This window comes from Perissodus microlepis, chromosome 23, assembly GCF_051167445.1.
Source record: "Perissodus microlepis isolate ML-2025 ecotype Zambia chromosome 23, ASM5116744v1, whole genome shotgun sequence".
NCBI classification, from domain to species: domain Eukaryota; kingdom Metazoa; phylum Chordata; class Actinopteri; order Cichliformes; family Cichlidae; genus Perissodus; species Perissodus microlepis.
In genome coordinates, this window is record NC_140482.1 from 16,890,515 (window position 1) to 16,910,307 (window position 19,793).

A 19,793-nucleotide genomic window follows, 5' to 3' on the forward strand; every position below is an offset into this window, starting at 1 on the left:
AAGGTTCAGATGCATCCCTCAGGTCCTGTGTCAGGTCTTTGTTGCCCCCTCCCCCCTCTCTTAACATCTGGCTTTTGTTTGTTTTACTAAATGTAACAAACCCACCTCCTCAGGCTTGAAAATGTACCGCTTGTGTTGTTTTTTTTCCCCAAAAACAAAACAGCACCTTAGACCATGTTTCCTTAAGCATTTATGGGGGGCATTATTACATACAGTCCATACAGAATTTGGTATGATAAAACAAAGGTCACCAAAAAAAAAAAAAAAAAAAAAAAAGTTACAGCTATTGAATCATGAGTACAGTAACATGAATATTCCATATATTAATGAAATTCGTTTGCTTTATTACTGTGCAAAAACAACATATACATATCTACTGAATGTGTAAGAAGTACAGTATCAGTGAATGGGCCCCCATAGTGACACAACCTGTTTTACATGTAATCCATTAACAAGATGACTCAGCGTTCCTATAAATACTCGTCTTTGCCAATGAATTCCAAAACACACGCGGCATCAGTAATTTGATAATGGCTTTCATGAACACACACCGTTTTAAACCTGTTATGTGCCTACAACGGTAAGATACTATCTCTTTAGTTATTTGCTGGTGTTTCTGAATCCTCTCTCCCTCCTTGTACGCGAGGTAACCGACCAGGTCCTGTAAGAAAACAGCAAGAGCAATGTCTTCCCATTTTGGAAAACCTACTGTAAATATTCTATAAGAGGATGACTCTTGGGAAAAAATAAAAATAATAAAAGGCAGCAGTAAAAATCAGTTAATTATTTAGAAATGAAACAGGCTAATCTTGATTGACAATAATTTGTTAAACATTTTTTAAAAAGTAATAATAGCTCTTAAGGTGGTGGATTTAATCACCCCTTCCTCATCTAGGCGAAGTCACGTCACAAGCCTGCCATCGAGGCTGCCAAGTCAAATCCACCACATTCATTCATCAGTGTCAACACATTGTCAACGCAAACTAGGGCGATCGCACCAATCTGCAAGGCCCGTTAGAAACCGCGTTGCTCCTTAAAACTGAGCGGGCAGAATACAACACAGATACACAACACAGACGTGCACAAGAAAAAAGGAAGACTCCACCCCAAAATCATCTCACACTTTCCACTCTTTGTTACTGCTGGTAAACTGCAAAAATCAGTGACTCCTACAATTCCCAGCATGCACTTAGTAACTTTGATGAGTGGACTAGCATCAAGCTGTGGCACCCTGCGGGCAGAAATACAAAATTCTGCAGTTTTGTGTAAAAGAAAAAAAGGAGAAAAAAATAAAATTAAAAAACGGACATTTAAAGACTTAGCTTTAGATCTGCTGTAGCTGCACTGGCTTTTCAAAAAACATCACAAAAACCTGCACACTATCAGATCTCTGCCAGGTTTAAAACATAAGGAAACATCCAGTATGAGGCATCACTAACAGCAGTTTATTGTAGTGTTTAAGTTGTTTTGGGGTGGATAGCTCCTTTAAAACCTGTGCTATATTAAACACTTTGTTTTCAAAGATGTGCCCTCCCATATACTGGGATACTCGCGGCAGCCCCCCCCCTCCTCAAAACCTATTTCATGACACAAATTTAGAAATAGTTTCCAGCCTCTGTGTACCGCTTAAAAGACAATTTAAAAGAAAAAAGAAAAGAAAAAAAAAAAAAAAAAAAAAAAAAAAGAGAAAAAGTACTTTGAAGATCATGACAAATCCACCGGTGTCTTTTCTTTTTAACATCACAAAACTTTCTTTTAACCATCCAATTACAGTCTGTAAATACACAGAAGACAAATTCAGGTTTGTGTGTGGCTTTAAAACAAGAGGCTAACATCTACCAGATCCATTAACAGCTGCTCTGTCACTTTCGAGTGCAGATGGATGGATACTTAAAGATTAGTGTGAGGTTTCTGATAAAATAACGCAGTCACGACCCGAGTCAGTGCTCTGAACCTGACTGATTTCCTTTTCCTGCTGCACAGACAGTAAAAATACTTAAAATCGTGCCCACGTGTTCATCTTTTAAGATGGGCTTAGCATATAAATTTAATCTGCGGTAAAAGGGATTAGATTACTTTTAAAGTGGTCCGATCACTTTTTATTCGTTCATTTAACAACTTGTAATAGTGTCTGAGCTTGCAATGCCAGCTGAGTTTAAAAAAGAAACCTTTTAAAAATCAGATTCATTCATAACACTGATAACTCATGACTATTAAAAACCTGACCACGTCACTCTAAAAGCTCTAAAAATATGACAACTGAGGATCACATGCCTTTGACTGGAGACAGATAGTGTGATAAAATTAGGCTGTGAAGAACATAACGCTTGACCAAAATGCTTAAAAGACATCTACAGTACGTATACCTCCGACCTGCCCTTTCAACAATCCAACAGATCAAGAAGCGTAAACCTTTCTGAAACTTCCTGCAAGTCTTGTGCAATCAGGCTGCCAAATCACATCCATGAGAAGTCTAAGTCCAGTACCCAGGTCCAGAGGAATCGTGGCTACAGACCTCTGCTTTGTTTACTCTACTGAAAGTCCAGTGGGGCTGCAGAAAGGCCATTAAACATTCATTCATCCTCTCGTCCATTCACTCGCATCAGCTGGTTCTTGGAAGGCAACTTGCAGACAGTTTGCTGTCTGACCAGGAGGTGGCAGTGTCGACGCCGTCAAAAAGTCACCAAAGGCTCTCCCGTGGTGATCTTGGTTTGGTGTGTGGGACGGTTGCTTTGATGGCTCTGGCGGCTGTGAAGCAGTCTGTGTTCTGGTGGGCAGTGATAGCTGGAGCTGGTGCTGGAGCCTGGCTGGTGCGGCGTTTCTGGGGGATTTTTTTTTTTTTTTTTTTTGCTTTTTTGTACGCCGGTTTGTTCAGAGCTGAGATGAAAAAGTCAAACGACGTTAGCTTGAGGTCCCTTGTTGCTTGAGGACTGTGTAGACGTTATCCACTTTGCTCAGCCTCTCAAAGAACGGGATGAGGTCCAGCAGCTCTGTGTCGGACATGTCATCAAACCAAGAGGCCACAGGCACCTGAACAAAAACATAAGCATCAATATTGTTGTGGAGATTCAACAAATATAGTTATAAATCTAATTTCTTATTCATCTTATTTACTTTGTCTTTTTTTATTTAAACAATAAATAAAGTAAGAGTGGGACGCTGAAATTGGGCTTAGTGTCCCCTAAACTACATCTTTCAATAAAAGTGCAATACTTGTTTTAATACAGTTACAAAATTGGGAAATTGTACCCCCCCCCCAAAAAAAAACAAAAAAACAAAAACCACTACTTTGAGGGTAATACTATGAACTTGCTTAAGCAGGTGAACGATCCTAAGTGCTGTCCAGAAGACTTACTGCATTGTCGGGATGGAAGATGTAGGAGGCAGGGGAGTTGTCCACAATAATCACTTTGTTGAGGTCACGACCCAGGCGACTCAGATCCTTGACATAATTCCCTCGATGAAAGACGCAAGACTCCCGGAAAAGGCGGCAGCGGAAAGCACCCCACTTGTCCAGGAGATCGGAGACTGGGTCTGCATACTGATGGAGAAGCACGCTCAATTTAAAGCAAAATCTTTATGTAGATACAGCTGAGATTTCCGTTTTTAGTATCAGTTTATAGTATTCGTTTTTACTGTCACCATCACCCTGAAATGGGGATTCACAGTGTCGTGGTTAACACATTCACACAGACCTAGAGACTGGTATGAGACTGCCTGATAACCACTGGTCACTAGGGGAAAAAATAAAAATAAAATGGTTGCTGTGAAATCAATCACAGCAACTGCCAATCAGAGTCCTGCACTGAAAACCTTATAATTGCTTGGGTTATCAGCAGATTGCCAGTCGCCCATAGTTTGTATAGCAACTATAAACAGAGACCTTGAAATTACAAGTTTTGGCTTATCAGGTTTTACTTTGAAGGCAAATCTTTTCAGTTTGGGCTGCACTTCCAAGTTATACTACCTTGATGATTAACAAGAGTGTTCGCAGCCAAGTTGCCATCTTCCATGCAAACTATGGACAACTGCAGCAATCTGCTAGCAACTAACGCAATCAGAATAAGGGGTTTTACTGACGGGTCTCACACATGAAAACCCTGGTTGAGACAAGCGAGACAAACCCAGCCTCGGGAGGGGGGGGGGGGTCACAAGGTAGTTGCTCCTAATGCAAGTCTCAGAGCACGGAAAAATGGGAAGGCTGCATCGGGAAGAGCATCCGGTATGAAATCTGTGCCAAATCAAACACGTGGTTCCCCCTGCTGTGGCAATCCCTCGGGAGATAAGGAAGCAGCTCAAATGACCTCTTCTCATTTCACTCTCTCATAACGCCCCAAGTCTATTTTAAAGGATCCAAAATATTAAACTGTTCACAGCCAACTTCCCTGAATACATCCAGCTTTTCTCTGCTCCCTCCGAGTTTATTGCTGTCAACTGCAGGGAATCAGCCAACAAGCTGGCTGCGATGAGGTGGTTTCTCACCTTAGCTAAACTGGCAGTGAAGAGGACACATTCGAACAGCTCCCCCATCCTCTTCAGAAACTCGTCAACATGGGGCCGCTTCAGGACATACACCTGGAAGATGCAGGAATCCTTAAATCAGCATCATGCACACATGCCATACACTCAAAATGTAACATGTTTCTACAAATTCCAACTGCCCGAGGACGTTTCAAGTGAATGTTATTTTAAAAAAAGGAAACTCAACATGCAGCTCATGACTGGAGACTTCTTCTAATGGACAGATGTTACATTTTTGCAGAACATCTTATTTACTTCCAAGGAGTTAGTAGCAGACATTCAAGCCAAACTGAAGCTAAATGAGAAAGATGCAGTTGTAGCTCACAAAAAGACAAGCACTGGGCTCCTTAAAGCTCTTCCTCCATCTTTTTTTTTTTTCCTCCTTGCTGCTGTGTTGGCAGCTCAGGGCAGCGTTCCTGAACCAAGTCATCCGGAATAGGCTGTGCTTGTCTGAACAAACCTATCCTGGATTACTTGAATCAGGCCCAGACCCATTGTGTGTCATCGGACTCCAAGCAGCCGTCCTCAAATCCCTTAAACGCTGACATCACCTTCTATACTCAGCAAATTGCGCTCAAGAGAAGTGCCGTCACACAACCGAAATGACAAAATGACAATGAGGCATGAGCACAGCGCATGACAATATGAATATTTCTGATGATGCTAGCATTACCTGGTGTATTGTTCCGTCGATTTCCACAGGAATGATGAAATCTGCGTTGTTCACAGGCTAACCAAAAAAAATAAAAAATAATAAAATAAAATTTAAAAAAAAAAAAAAAAAAAAAAGGGGGGAGATACTTATTAAACAAAAAAAGACTTTTAAAAAACAAAAAACAAACAAACACATACAGACACTGGACTTTGCCTTTTACATGCTAAAACATGAACTGACTTAGTGTTGTTGCTAGACAGACAGGTTGAGACAGTCAGTGTGCGCAGATGCGGGAGCGACTGTGTTTATTTGGGTTTGGCATTTGCCAGCCACGACAAAAATGTCACTGCCAGAGCCAACAGCAACCAGATGGAGGGAAAAGTGCAGATCTTGGACTGTTGTGTTCTAAACGTAACTAAATAATGATGTAATGTGATCGCAGGGGACAGCTAAGTGCTGTAAAGCCTCTCTGAACACACACATCCTTTAGTTCCTGCAGCAGGAAATTAAAGAACACGCTTGCAAATGTTGAAGTTGAACATAATTGCTTGTATAACTCAGTCTACAGCGTGTTATCATTCCCCCGCCTTACCTTAAAAGAGCTGTGAACTAAGGTCTCATCCAGATCTATAACCACACAGATCTTTCCGGAGTCTTTTGACTTCACTGGAGGCAGCAGTGGTTTCGCCTGGATCTTCAAAAAGAGAAACCACAAAATAATGAGCTGACTGCAAAAGTACAAACAAATAAAAATTGAGCCAGGGCAACAGAAAACACCTTGGACACTGTTCCATTCTCTTCTACCAAGAGAGGGGCGTTGTTGTTGACTGGTGGCGGCTCAGGCTGGTCCCGGCACAGGCAGCAGAAAAGGCTGGAGAAGAGGCCTCCACTCCTGGGTTTCTTGGAAGACAGAGAGGGAGAGGAACCTGCAGAAGATGATGATAGATGAAGAAATTGTCGAGCTTACAGTAATTACAACATACAGGATCTTTAACAGCTTGGCTTTTAGGAAAAACTCCTTAATATTAAGAGGTGCATGGGAATATCTTTATCATCATTATCGGTATGCTTTGAACACACAGGCACAAAACAGACATTTACTTAAAGTCTTCAAGTCTGATCAAACAAAGTAATACACTAAGACATAAAACTACTTAGTCTTTACTACATGGTAACCTAAGCCAAAATGCAGAAGCAGTGTGTAAATTAAAAAAAAAACCAAAAAAAAAAAAAAAAACCAAGCACACCCCATGATTCATTAGTTTGTAGAACCACTTTCAGCACTAATGGGTTTCTGTATGACTTCAGCTGTGTCTTGCGTGGTCATGTAGGAATGTTGGCCTACTCTTCTTTACAATGTTGCTTCTATTCATTGAAATTTGTGGGCATTTATTTATGCATGGCTCTCTGAAATCCTGCTGTGGTGAGGCCTTACATCAGGTTGAGTCAGCCATTCTGTTGCAGATTTTCTGATGTGATTGGATCATTGTCCTGTTGCATGCCTGTTGGTCAAAGTTTTAGCTGTCAGACAGATGTGTCACATCTGTCTCTAGAATACTTTGAATCGACCGTGAACTCCTCTGTTCACCAATGACTGAGGTGTTCAGGTCCTGTGGCTGCAAAGCAAGCACAAATCATCACACCTCCACTACCGTGCTTCACAGTTTGAGTGTTTGCGCAGATATGCTGCGTTTGGTTTTCTCCAAACATGATGCTGTGCATTACAGCAAAAGATTTTGGTCTAGTCTGTCCAAAACACACTGTTCTAAAAGTCTTGTGGTTTGCTCAGTTACAACTTTGCAAACCCCAACACGTGCTGCCACAGTCTCCTAAAACAGAATAAGCGCTCTCCTGCAGTGCTTTCAAACAAGCCATGAACTTTAACATGCTAATTGAGGTCTAATGAGTCTGAGATGTAGCTCTTGGGTTTTTTGCAATATCTCTGTGTGTTGCAACATCTGACAAACAGGGTGAATTTTCTGGGTTGTTCACTCCTGTGAAGATTGGCAGGGATCTGGAATGTTTTTCCACTTGTAAATAATCTTTCTCACTGTAGAATAACAGGCTTCAAACTTATAACCCTTCTCACATTGATGGGGAGCACCTCTGCTTCTCTAAGATCACTCGTGTTGTCTTTCCTACTTGGCATTTACCGTAGTTAACACACCTGAATGCTCCAGACCAGCAATGTCTTTTTGTAGAGATGCTCACGTCTACTGATGATCAGTTATTAAAGTGCATTGATTAGCAGCACCTGGCTGCTAGTTATCTTCCTATGGAAGCAGTAGGGCTGTTCTTAGTTTTTAAACATGCTGCTTCAGCATTTTGGCATCATTTTGTAACTAAAATAGTGACACAGTGTAACAGTTGTTGTGTTTACCTCATTTTAAAGACACGCCAAGTACCAGATTATTTTTATTATGGCCTGATGCATAAAACCTCACAATTTAAAGACATTTGCACATTTTTACTATACATAAATATAAAGATCAACTATATAGCATTTTACATTTCTTCCATGACATAGTAAAAATGTGAATGCCAAAACAAAAACAAAAGTAAAATGTATAATTATTTCATTTTTACCTCTTGACCAGTATGATTTTTGAAAAACAGGGCTGCAGAAAGAGCCACCTCACACTGATTGCAACAGCTGCAACCTCAATGGTTAGTGTAATACTCATGTAATAATTTGGTAATTACTCTGACCACAACTGCCTTCAAACCTTCAATTACACTAAACACTTGTGAAGTTCTCAAGACCATCTTTCACTATTACTACTGTTGACAAAATGTACCCACAAATATGCAAAGCCTTGCCAAAGTACACAGCGGTCTTTCATGGAAAAGTGTCGCAGTTTTCACGTATGAAAATGCCCTTTCCCAAATTTAGCACACAGCGGGAGATGATTTGCATCAGACGTGTTCACACTACAGTTAGTCGAGGGTGCTGTCTCAATCAAGCATGCACGAAGCCCAGGACTGGCTATAAATTTCCTCAGCCTGCCATTACCTGCTTTATTCTCACATTGGTGCAAATCCACACAATCTGACATCACATGATTTTTGCACCAGCGGTCTGGAAGGTTAAAGAAGGTTTAATATCTAACTGTGTCAGACATGTGTACTTGCATACACGTCCATTGGGTAATGTCTGGAAGACTTCAGGGCTGCAGTGCGTGTGTGGAAATGGCTTAAGTATCTCCAAGACCACAGTTTTCCATAATCACACACACACACACACACACACACACACACACACACACAGAGAAAACTTTACCACACCATCTAAGCTGGTAAATGATCCCAGTCCCATATTATTTTTAGTAAAATAGCTGTGTTTGTTCATTTCAACTCGTAGCTACCCTAAAAATTTTGCCTCGTAAATGACCAATTTTTTTTTTTTTTTTTTTAAAAATGTAAATTTAATTTGACACACTTCCTGTGTTGAAATACCTGAAATACTCTACTTGCATACAGCACTTCCTAACTCATGACCCCCATCTAGTCAGTGATTGTATAAAAACAGTACAAAGGACATCCAGCAACTTTCCTCATACTGTCATGTGCACAGGCCGTCCTGGAGACACACGTGCCTGACCGGACCTCTTGCGTAACTGCTTCTCTGATGTCAGCAGAAAAACACGACTCGAGCCCCACCAATGAAAATTCACCACTTTAACACCACGTGAAGCGATGGTGCCAAAGAGACATTTTTTAAAGTTTTTTTTAAGCACATCAGGTTAATTATTGAGTGATGTGCGGCAACCAGAACAAGGCAGCCGTCACGTGACTCAAATGAATACAACTTCCTTTTTTTTTTTTTTTTTTTTTTTTAATTCCTTTCAAATTGATAAAACATCCATAAATAATACAGTAACTATTATTAAGTAAATAATAACGACACAAAAGATAAGATCTGAAGAATTTAAAAAACACAAGTGGTTCAGTATTTCTCTCTTTGCAGGCAAAGTGTCTTACATGTGGAAACTTGGACCAGATAAAATACCAACGGTTAGATCCATTAATAATACAAACAACCACCGCAGGCAATCTGTAAACAATATTTACTCAATACCAAAATGACGCAAGTCAAAACTTTTCGCTTGCTTGGTATGTATAAAATGCAAACTAAGTGCTCAGGCAATGAAAGACCTGAACTTCAGGTTCATTAATCACGTACAGCAAGCGACAAGCATTTTTATAAACTCTAAACCCAAATGGAAGCTACATAAAAATTACTTTAACTACTACTTTGCAAAATAAGCACAAAAAGCAGGACTTTAAGCAGTGTTTGAGTTTTTCTGTTCACAAAACAAACCCTCCAGATGTTCCCAAGAAACTGATTATTAACCAAAGCTGGCAGCCTTATTGTCAATCATCGTGTAGCAAAAGAACACTTTGTACCTGGAAGCTCAACAGGTATTCAAAACTCATTCCTGTAATGGGTTTGCTGTGCGGCTGTTTAGATTTCATTTACAGGTACCAACACCGGCTTCAAATAAATTATAAGTAAATCACAATCCTCATTAATCCCAGAGTAAATGTGGTCACAGTTGCTCCAAGACAGAAAGAACAGTAACAAACATATTACAAAGTTACAAAATAGCTCTAATTATAAATATCCCACAAATTAAATATGTGGTTGACATTGAGGTGCCCCTCTGATCATACTGAAAATGTTTTCTTATGGTTTTTAAATGACATTTTTAATTTTTAACATTTAAATATCAAACATCTAACAAATGTAAAGCAGTTTGTTTTAGCCTTCCAAATAGCATGTGTGGAAGACTCATGAGAAACTTTGAAAGAACACCAATTGTGGTAATTGCAATTATGAAAATAATTTCTAGCTAAAGCACTGCTGTGATCATTTAGTTGAAAAGTAATTAAAAAAATGATATTAAAAAAACACTTTGAAAAGCAGATAATTACTAAATACTAAAGGGTCTTACCAATTTAAGCAAACCGTCTTCCGATTGGCTGCAACTAACAAACAAAAGGTTTAAAACAGGAGGTGGGCGGAGTTTGTGACAATGAACTTCTGTGATTACGAGGTTTATGCTCTGACCTCATTATCTGAGATCAGAGCATGCAGCTCATAGTCTTACACAGCACTTTACCAGCTTCACACGAAGTGTTGTGAGACAGCTGAACAGCTGTGTCATACTTTACTACCACATGGGATTTGTGGTGAAGTCGCACATCTGACACATAGAGAAGACTCAATGCTCTTCGTGTGCCTTTGTCCCTCCCTTGGAGCATAGATGGGCCATAACTAAGTTGATGTGTCAGCTGTGGTTGTGTTCTTTTATTTCAGGATATTTATTCATTTTAAATTTTCCTATACATTTGTGCAGCAGAACTTTTTACCAAAGAAATGATAGTCTTCTGACAGTCTTCTGTAACATGACTTATGTTACCCATGTTATTTATTCAATACAACTGTATAAAGTTCTACAATATATGTCGCATATTCAGCTTCTCGGGGTGTGGCACAAAAAAAACCAAACAAAAAAACCAAAACAAAAAAAACCCACATATACTACAACCTGACCTCATATTTTCAATAATACCCATATGCCCAAATACCAAAAATAATAAATAATAATAATCCATTTCACTTATTATTCTATTCATTTGCTTTACTTTCATTACCTGCTAACAGACTTGAGTGAATAAATGTGAAATGTTTCCTGGGGTGTTTGATTTATTTTATTGGAGGCATTATATTTATGGAGAGTGGTTTAGCTGCAGTTTCTGAAGCCAATTAGTGAGCCGGTCGTTGATATGCAAAACATATGTCATAAACCCACAACAGTGTTTGGGATCAGTCTTTGTGCCAAAAGATCTGCACACTAAGTTTAACATCACTCCAACAGGGGGGAAAAGAAAAGAAAAGTTGCTTGCCAACCACAAAACTTTATCCGAGTTACTGAAATTATTTCTGCTCTCATGAATGCTCGTCAAGCCCAGACTCCCAGTGCGGGTTTCTCCCGGTCTTGTAAACCTCTGATTAGCTCTGTTCCTCACTCTTCTGTCTCACATTAGGCTTGGTTTCTGTCCCTTTATGCACCATACTCCCCTTCTCTCTCTGTCCAGACGTGACTGTGTTACCAACACACAAACCTCTGTTGTCCATCTCTCACGCCTCTTTTATTACTCCTCTGCAATACCCTCCAACTCAATTTGTGGATTCAAACCCCGTCTGACCCTCCACTGGCCTCTGCTGTGCTCAGGCCAAAACAGGAAGAGGAAACAGACGGGTATCAGTGGAGGAAGCTGCTTGCCATCGTGTCTGTAGCATAGCTTGGGTAAGCTGATACCAGTGTCTATGTACACTGAGCTGATTTCATCTGAATTATTATTGTCACTGGTATTCTTTAATGAAAACTCATCACTCCTCCCCTCATTCCTTCATTCACTCCCTCAGGTCCTTGTCAAGTCCAAGTCAAGTCTACTATCAAGTCTCAAGTCCTTATTTGCTTCCTGGAGTCTTGACTCACTTCAGTATTTGTAAACCAAACACCTGGATGTTTTAATTGATAAAGAAAAGCATTATGAAGATGAGCCCATTATAAAGGAGACAATTTACAGTGTGGAGCTGAACATACTGCAGCTGAATGCCTGCAGTAAGGACAACAGCTTTAAGCACTAAAAGTTAACACGTATAATAGCTTTATTATTATTATTCTTCAACACACTTGGTAGCAAGTACTTACCCTCTCTTCATATCATTCTTCTAACTTAGTAATCCAGCAATAAGAGCTCAGTAGGGGATATAGCATCTGCTGAGGGACTCTTTGTTCTTGTTGCGTAGGATAACTTCTTGCTTGGTGTATCCTTCGGGTGTGAATGAATTTTGGGATCACATGCCTCCCTCATGGTACTTCAAGACACATAATTATCTACAACTTTATCCAGTGGTCACTTCGTAAACTGTTCACCATGTCTGTACTGGATATTTACATTTTTACTTTTTAATATTTATTAGTATTTATCAGTATTTATCATATGCCATTTAGAGACCAGTTAATATATCAGCCAGGCTGATATTTACTATTTGCCAATATGTTGGTATCCGCATTTATAACAGCTAAAGGAGAATTTTAAAAAGTGACGAGACGGGACGCCGTCGCCATGTTATGATTGTTGATGCTGCAAAGTCGTCTACCGAAGCCCGCTCTGCATCTTCCCTGTTGGGAGCACACGCGTTCCGAATGCCACAAATGACAAGCAGCGCGTAAATGAGCAATTTGAGCATTGTTGTGACAATAAACCAAGTGTATTTTTAAAATGCACTGTTGCATCTTAATAAGGGCTTATAGTTACACATAAATATTAGGGAAATCTGTCTATGTTCCTTATACGCAAAGAAAGAAAAAAAAAATGTTGGTCGATATCAGAGTTTCAAATCGTAAAGTATTAGTATCCAGTCGGACTCTTTTACCATTTCAACATAACGGTGTGATATTGGGTTGATCTAAGATTAAGACAAGTTTAATTAACTCGCTTCTAGCTGAACAACCGACATCATCTCCACCTTATCTGATCTTTATCTGAATCCATTTTAAGCTTGGCATTCAAAGATTTCCTGCAGACACTTCCACCCCTGTTATTGACCGTTTAGCTAAAAACGGACTTTAGTCAGACAACGTACATTGAGGAGTAAGTAACCAGGCTTTCCTGATTGGCTTAATCCCTCCAAATATCTTTAGTTTCGATAAGGCACAAGGGCTTGACCCGTGTGCTTGATAATGGAATTCACTGAGCTGACAATACATCTCAAATTAGCCTTGACTGATAACAAGCCATTTACAGAGATTCGTCTCAATGCAGAAGAAAGTGCAAAAGCCTTTGAAACAGCTGCCACACTTTGATGCGACTATAAAAGTCTCCAATAAAAAGAGAGACAAATTAAAACGGCTCTGTGGGTTCACAAAGGCAGACTGAATGTAAACTTCAAGTTAAAAAACACACAATATTAAAGCCAGAGGACAGATGAAAGAAGCCAAACCCTGCAGTTTGGGGGTGGTAAGCGAGTGTGCCTTTTGAGAATTATTCATAGAAGCAATACTGTCATAATTAGAGGTCATTATTGAACTGGTGGAGTAGAAACTGCACCTATTATTTCTCTTCTACTTCATGTATGTCACTCAGATTGTGACACTAGTTTCTCCAAACACTCTCAGAAGTCCATTTCTCTGCCATACTCAGGTGGGCCACTGCCACACCTTAGCAGCTAGCTCTTTATTTTAGACGCCTGAGAGGACAGTGTTACATGTGATCAGTCAAAAACTTCAGACCCAGTTCCACCATCCTGAACTACAACTGGTGAAGGCAGCTCTTCTGCTTGCAGGTGAAGGGTGAGCTGGAGGGCCTCTACGCCTACAGGCCGCAACAGGAGAACTGGCACAACAACGACTACCATCACCAGCTGCAGTCTTTAATTGTACTTATATCATCACCTATTGAATTTTAATCATGTGTGCTATGGTTCTTTTTTTTTTTTTTTTTAAAGCACCAATTCTAATTGTACGTTTATCCTGTTTCATTTCTGGCCCCCAATGTCAGACCTTGTTTGGATTTAGTGCATAAGTTTAACTGTCAAAGTCCCCGCTTTGCTGGAGACAGTTTAAAATAGACCATGAAGTAAAATGAGTTTGACGTTCCCATGTACAAAATACTTAGATCTTACGTGGGTCAGACCAGTAAAATCTTTTCTTTCAGCATAAAGAAGTTTAACTGCATATATATTTTAATATGACGGGGGGGTCATTTCAAAATTTCATCTCAGTGTTAAAAAATATGAAATAATTTCCACAATAGATTTTATTTTGCTTTTGAAAAAATAAATAAAATGACAAAACAGGAGTTTTCCATTATTTGATATTGATGTGGTGTGAATGTCTTTATCAGTAGTAAGCTGAGTCTAAAATTTATGTCTAAAATTTTCTAAACCCTGTCCAGTGGGTCAGACTGGAGTCTTTGTTGGGGCAATTCTGGGCAGCGGCCTGTTTGACACCCGTGGTTTAAAGAACATTAGCCAACATCCTGGTTAATGCTAACTGAACTGCTTGGAGAATGTCACTAGTCAGCTGCAATGTTGATCCTGGACCAAAGTTCCTATTATGAAGTAGGAACAACACTAACATGGGGCTCTCACATGCTGGTTATAGTAATAGTAGTCGTATTACCACCAGCTCTTGACTTCTGATCCTATTTTTTGGCCATAAATACCCAATGCGCTGGTTAGCATGTAATGTTTTAAAAAGATACTTCCATATATGAGTCTTACTGAACTCCATTTACTCTGTCAGCATACTGATTAACATCTGGGGCAGACCTGACTCCACAAAGTTGAGAAAGGCTGACTTACTGCAAGACAGAAGGCTGATGGAGGATCTTTACAATCACTCAGCCCATATTTTCAGTCGCTGCTGTGCTAAGATCAGTGAAATTATGTCCCTTAATTCAGCGAGAACCAGAAAACACAAGTGCAAAGACTACATAAACCTGATCTTATAATGAAAGAGAAACTAAAAGTTTCAGTATGATTTGATGTGGCTTTGCAAACTAGATGTTTTGTGGGAATCTCTTTAGGTAGATTCGAGCAAACACGCTGTCTCATATAGCAGCTGCGCTTCACATCGAGTAAACACCATGTATGGAGGGAAAAGGTTGTGTAACACACCAGACTACAAGATGTGATCTTCCACTTTTAAAACCAAAATAGGCACTACTGCCTCTATGTGCGTCTGTCTGTCCGCATCTTGTTTGAATAAAGTCTTAGCTTCCACTCAGCATTGTTTGGCTGATGACTGACAGGTCACCTGATTATTTACTAAGCTTGAGTTTACAGCGGTGACCTGTCTGTGTGCGCGCACGGTGGCAGAGGCACTCTTTCATGTGAGTGAACACCGAACTGGTAAAGCTGCAGAAAGCGGCCATTTGTGGTGTTGCCAAAACAAAAAAAGGAAAAATTATTAATCTGACATGATATCACTCCAAGGAAACCGGGATTTAAGGTGGACCTGGAAAGGCTTTTAATCTGACTACTATTACAGATGTCTCAACCAGCTGTACGTCATTTCCTTTACTTTTCATCAGAGGCCAAAGGGCCGCAGCCATAATGTACACACAACAGCGCGGTCTTCTTGCTCTGACTTGTTTTCTGTCCACTTTCCTAACACTGGCTTTATCTGTGCTGCTGCTCATAAGCAGCTTACTGCGTAGGCTCGGAGTTCAGGAGTTGCAAAACTTTTCTTTTCCTTTTTTCCCCTGACATGACTGCACAGGGGTATTTAAAAAAAATAAATAATTTATATATATATAAATATAAATAATAAATAAGCAATTTACCCCTCTCTCCCGCGGCTTTATTTCCCTCTTCATCCCGGCTCACTTGGGTGATTACAGAGGACGGATTGTCCATCACATCCAGGTCTGGTCCAGAGTGCCAACTTCACACTTTAAAGTTAGATAGTCCGCCGACTCGGTGCTGCATTAACCCAACTTAACGTGAGCGAAAACAACGCTGAAACGCCCCGGGAAACATCGCAACAAGTCACCTACAGTGCGCCCATTACTCTTCGGATCCGTGTGTCCGCTCGGATACGCGCTCAAGTTTGACGTGTGGAAGTTTTAAGAGGTTTGTCTAGGAGTTGGCAACTTTGATTCAATATGGTGCTCAACTCCGCTTGCAATTTCAAGATACAAACATGGAGGTTTCAAGGCTTCCCATTTCACTTAAAGTGGCGCAGTAAGGGCACGGCTCTGTGCAGCGCTCCCCCTGCCGGCCTCTGCCCCTTTGACGACGGTCCCTTAGAGTGGCCCGAAACAAAGTTACTCAGGAGTTAGCTAAGCTAGCCGCTAGCTACTACGGACTTACTTCAGACAAACACTATTATTAGATAGTGCCCCTGCTCCCTTTGCACGGCTAACGACCTTAAACATGTCGCCTACAAAGCACTTTATAATTCGGCTATAACATTAAAAGATAAAAAAAAACCAAAAACCAAAACCCACATTAAATAATTAAACCCTGCAGATTTGACTCAAACTTTTACCAAAGTGTCTTCAGATACTTTGTAACACCTTAGATGCCGCACTAGCCGCTGGCAGATTTGCGTGTATGCTGTGTGGGTGTACCTTCGTCATGTAATGACCGCTGTTTGTAAAAAAAATAAAAATGCAAAATTTTTTCTCTTTTTTTTTTATTTTTTTTTTTAACTTTTTGGAAGTAGCAACAACAGAAGAAACGCCCAGTTTGGGTCCCCTTGAAACTGCCTATAGACAGGGAGTGTCGCGCAAGTGTCGTCTCCGTTTTCTCCGATTCCGCGAAGAGAAGTATGTCTGACCACATATATACAGTTTGGTCTTGCAAAATTAAAATAATAAAATAAAACTATTATGTTTGACCAATTTCCATTTTGAGAATTTTTTTTAAACCAGTAGAAATAAACTTAAAGTAATAGTCATATTTTGAGTCTGGTTAAAAAAATAAAATAAGAGAACATTGTACTCATAAACAGTGTTGGGGTCATTACTGAAAGTAACATGTTATACGATCCTGAGAACCAAGGAAAATAATCTTCCCATTGAACTGTATTTTGTGATTCTTTCTCTTTGAAGGTAGTAGAGGCCACCTAAACACGAGATATGTCAAAACATAGAGACCGAAAACAAATGTCGATTACAGAGAACATAAACAAATAGGCTGGTTCTCAGGAGGATAAATTACTTGTTAATTTTCTTACCTTACCATATGTACCTTATATAGTGACTCTTGTCCTTTTGTGCAATAAAAAGGAAAGTAACATTCATAGCTCCACTCCTAAAAAGTTATAGACCACTCAACCATTTTCCTCTTCTCACACACAAACTGAAATCAACTGATTGTAGTGCAACTGCGCTTAATAGCTATGCTAAACAGCCGGCTGACAGCAAGAAACTCTAGGGTGACTTTGGCATTAGTCACTTTGCTAAATGAGCGGGGGTGTCCAAATCCAGGCCTCAAGGGCCAGTGCCCTACAGGTTTTAGATATCCACCTGGGGTCAACACACCTGAATCAAATGATTAGTTCATTACCAGGCCTCGGGAGAACTTCAAGGCATGTTGCGGAAGTAATTTGGCCATTTAAATCAGCTGTGATGGATCAAGGACACATCTAAAGCCTGCAGGAAACTTGTTGGACACCCCTGAGTTAGGGTTTCTGAGGTGACTTGGAGATAAAACATAACATACTGCAAAATATTTAATTGGCGTATATTTTTTATTATCTTTATTACTAAATGTTGATGTTATTCAAATATGTTAAAATATAGTGTGTACAGAATTTTTTTTACACAAACAGTAGAAACACACCAGCCACCCATGGCTGTTCTGGGGTACCGTCTGGATTTAACGTTGTCTGATCTCTCTCAGCTGACTAAAACACGTTTGTCCTACGGTGACCACCACAGCTGGATTATGTATGTGAATTGGTAGTGGAAAGACAACAGAATTCAGTTGACTTAAACTGCAGTCTACTGACATCTAGTGGTGAGATTTTACACACTCTACCTTTAAAACACATACTTGGGCAAGGGATGTCAAAAACCCATTGTATTTCAAGACCCACATAAACACTTTAAACTTAAATTAGTTTAAAGTGTTATGTTTGTATTTCAATACATATTTTGTGCATTTTTAATCTTGCAGTGAAATATCCCTAATATTGTATTTTTTAGGAATTTTAGGAATGCATATGTTGTCTTTTTTTCCAATGATGGCATAATAAAATAGCCACTAAGACTTCCTTGTTTCTTGCCACCCATGTAAAACTGGCATTGTTCTTTCAATTGCAGGAAAACAAGTTAAGGAAATGAACACTTAAAAGTTTGAACTCATGGCTTCAGTCATATTTGTTGTGCTCAACTGCACTCCCCAGGGGATCATCAACAAGAAGTGAATCGTTTGCATAGTTTTACATGCCCATTATCTGTATAAATTTTAAAAAAGAAACAAAAAGAAACAAAAACAAAGTGTAAGTGTGACCCTAAAACAGCATCCTACACATACAAGAAAAAAGTTAATATTCCCAATTGTATCAATAGTTTATTACATACCATCTCATAAAAACATTTTCAACTTTTTCCACATATAAACACCGCAAATTGGTACATTTACAAATCTTCAACCATCCAAATTCATACAAAAAAGGAACACTGTGATAGAGCAATACACAAGACGGTCTATTATTACAAGGACGGCATGTACTGTGTGTATGTATGCATGTATAAACCTCGGCATGTAAGGATCTCTATGCATGTGCGTTTGGCTATAAAGTCCAGATATTGTGATCAAATATTTACTTTGATCAAATGTGGATTAAAACCAGTGGAGACACATATACAAGTTAAACATTTTGGATGTCAACCTGATTTAGGCACTGGTGACAGGCTGATTAGGAATGAGGTAACCTGATCAGCCGTTGGGTAATACTGACACCACAGTAATTTACCAGTGTGTGACTTCTCAGAATAAAATGTTATCTACATTAAGGACCTTTTTCCATCGCTGTATTACAGTTAAAAGTTAAGTTTTAACCACAGAACAAGAAATTGTACTAGATATTCCTAACTCACCCTAAATCAATTCATGTTTACTGTATGACACAAACCACAAAGACACCCCTTATTTTTAGTTTTTCTTTTTTCCTTTTTTTTTGTCGCCATGATGCTAGTTTAAAAAAAAGTGAGTCAAAAATGGTCATGCACACACTCACACAGGCGCGCACACACTCACACATACGCACATGCAAATAAATTAACATGGAAAAAAGTAAACAATTTCCAAATGACAAAAAGAAAAGAAAACCAAACCCAAAACATCTTTTTTGTTGGGTTTTAAAATGTGTGGCTAAATGCAAAAAATACATAAGATAGCAGCTTAAATCATGGTACATTCACATGAGTTGTTTACTACTACTAAACTTAGTGGCATAAACAAGGTAAAAGTATTCATGGTACACATGTTCCAGGCTGATCGTGCAGAGTGGAGACCGAGGCTAAACTGAATATTGATGTGCAATTTTGGAAACCACAATGTGACTGAGAAACTGTGCAATCAAAGAAAAGAAATCCTGTGTCCTTCTTGTGAATTAGCAGTTTGCACGTCGTGGATTCACATCACAGCTGTTGGCTTCTCCTTCACTGGGATTTTCTTTAACGTAAGAATCCCGCTGTTGTTGAATCGAGGCTGTCTGCTTCGGTTACAGCGGTGGTTCACGGAGGACGTATTAAGATGCAACGAGCTCCGATTTTTTATTTCAGTGTGGCTTCTTTACTGTCACCTCACTTTGGGCTAGGAACATGCGGAGAAGTCCCAGATGCCGGGGACTGAGGGGAGCTCTGGTAGGTCCGCAACAGCACTTTGTGCTTGGTGGCTTCCTCTGTGCGACGGCTTTGTTGTTCCACCAGGAACTCTTTAAGTCGGCTGGAGGCGAAGGTGAGAGTCTGTCTCCTGAGCTTCATCAGGTAGGAGTCCTGCAGCCAGGCATGTGTGAAGCAATCTTTTGTAGTCGGGCGAGCCCTAAAAAACATATTAGGTAGCATTTGATATTGTTCTTGTTTA

The 19,793-nt window shown here is 39.7% G+C and overlaps 2 protein-coding genes across 3 annotated transcripts in view; both read right to left on the reverse strand.

Moving 5' to 3' along the window:
* Nucleotides 1-177: 177 nt before the first annotated feature.
* Nucleotides 178-15,913, reverse strand: LOC146361112 (carboxy-terminal domain RNA polymerase II polypeptide A small phosphatase 1-like). The gene is made up of 7 exons (XM_084922420.1): nucleotides 15,539-15,913; nucleotides 5,954-6,102; nucleotides 5,769-5,870; nucleotides 5,195-5,251; nucleotides 4,483-4,575; nucleotides 3,356-3,541; nucleotides 178-3,030 (listed from the first exon to the last, which is right to left on the reverse strand). Exons 1-7 carry the CDS (start codon nucleotides 15,609-15,611, stop codon nucleotides 2,902-2,904), a joined length of 789 nt encoding a protein of 262 aa, XP_084778546.1. The 5' UTR covers nucleotides 15,612-15,913; the 3' UTR covers nucleotides 178-2,901.
* A 2,342-nt stretch (nucleotides 15,914-18,255) lies between these two features.
* LOC146361113 (striated muscle preferentially expressed protein kinase-like) overlaps nucleotides 18,256-19,793 on the reverse strand; it is a 28,561-nt gene continuing 27,023 nt past the window's right edge. For both annotated transcript variants that reach the window (XM_084922419.1, XM_084922418.1), the window contains exon 38: nucleotides 18,256-19,751. In XM_084922419.1, the coding sequence (XP_084778545.1) occupies nucleotides 19,514-19,751 (238 nt within the window). In that variant the 3' untranslated portion in view covers nucleotides 18,256-19,513. The remainder of the gene's footprint in view (nucleotides 19,752-19,793) is intronic.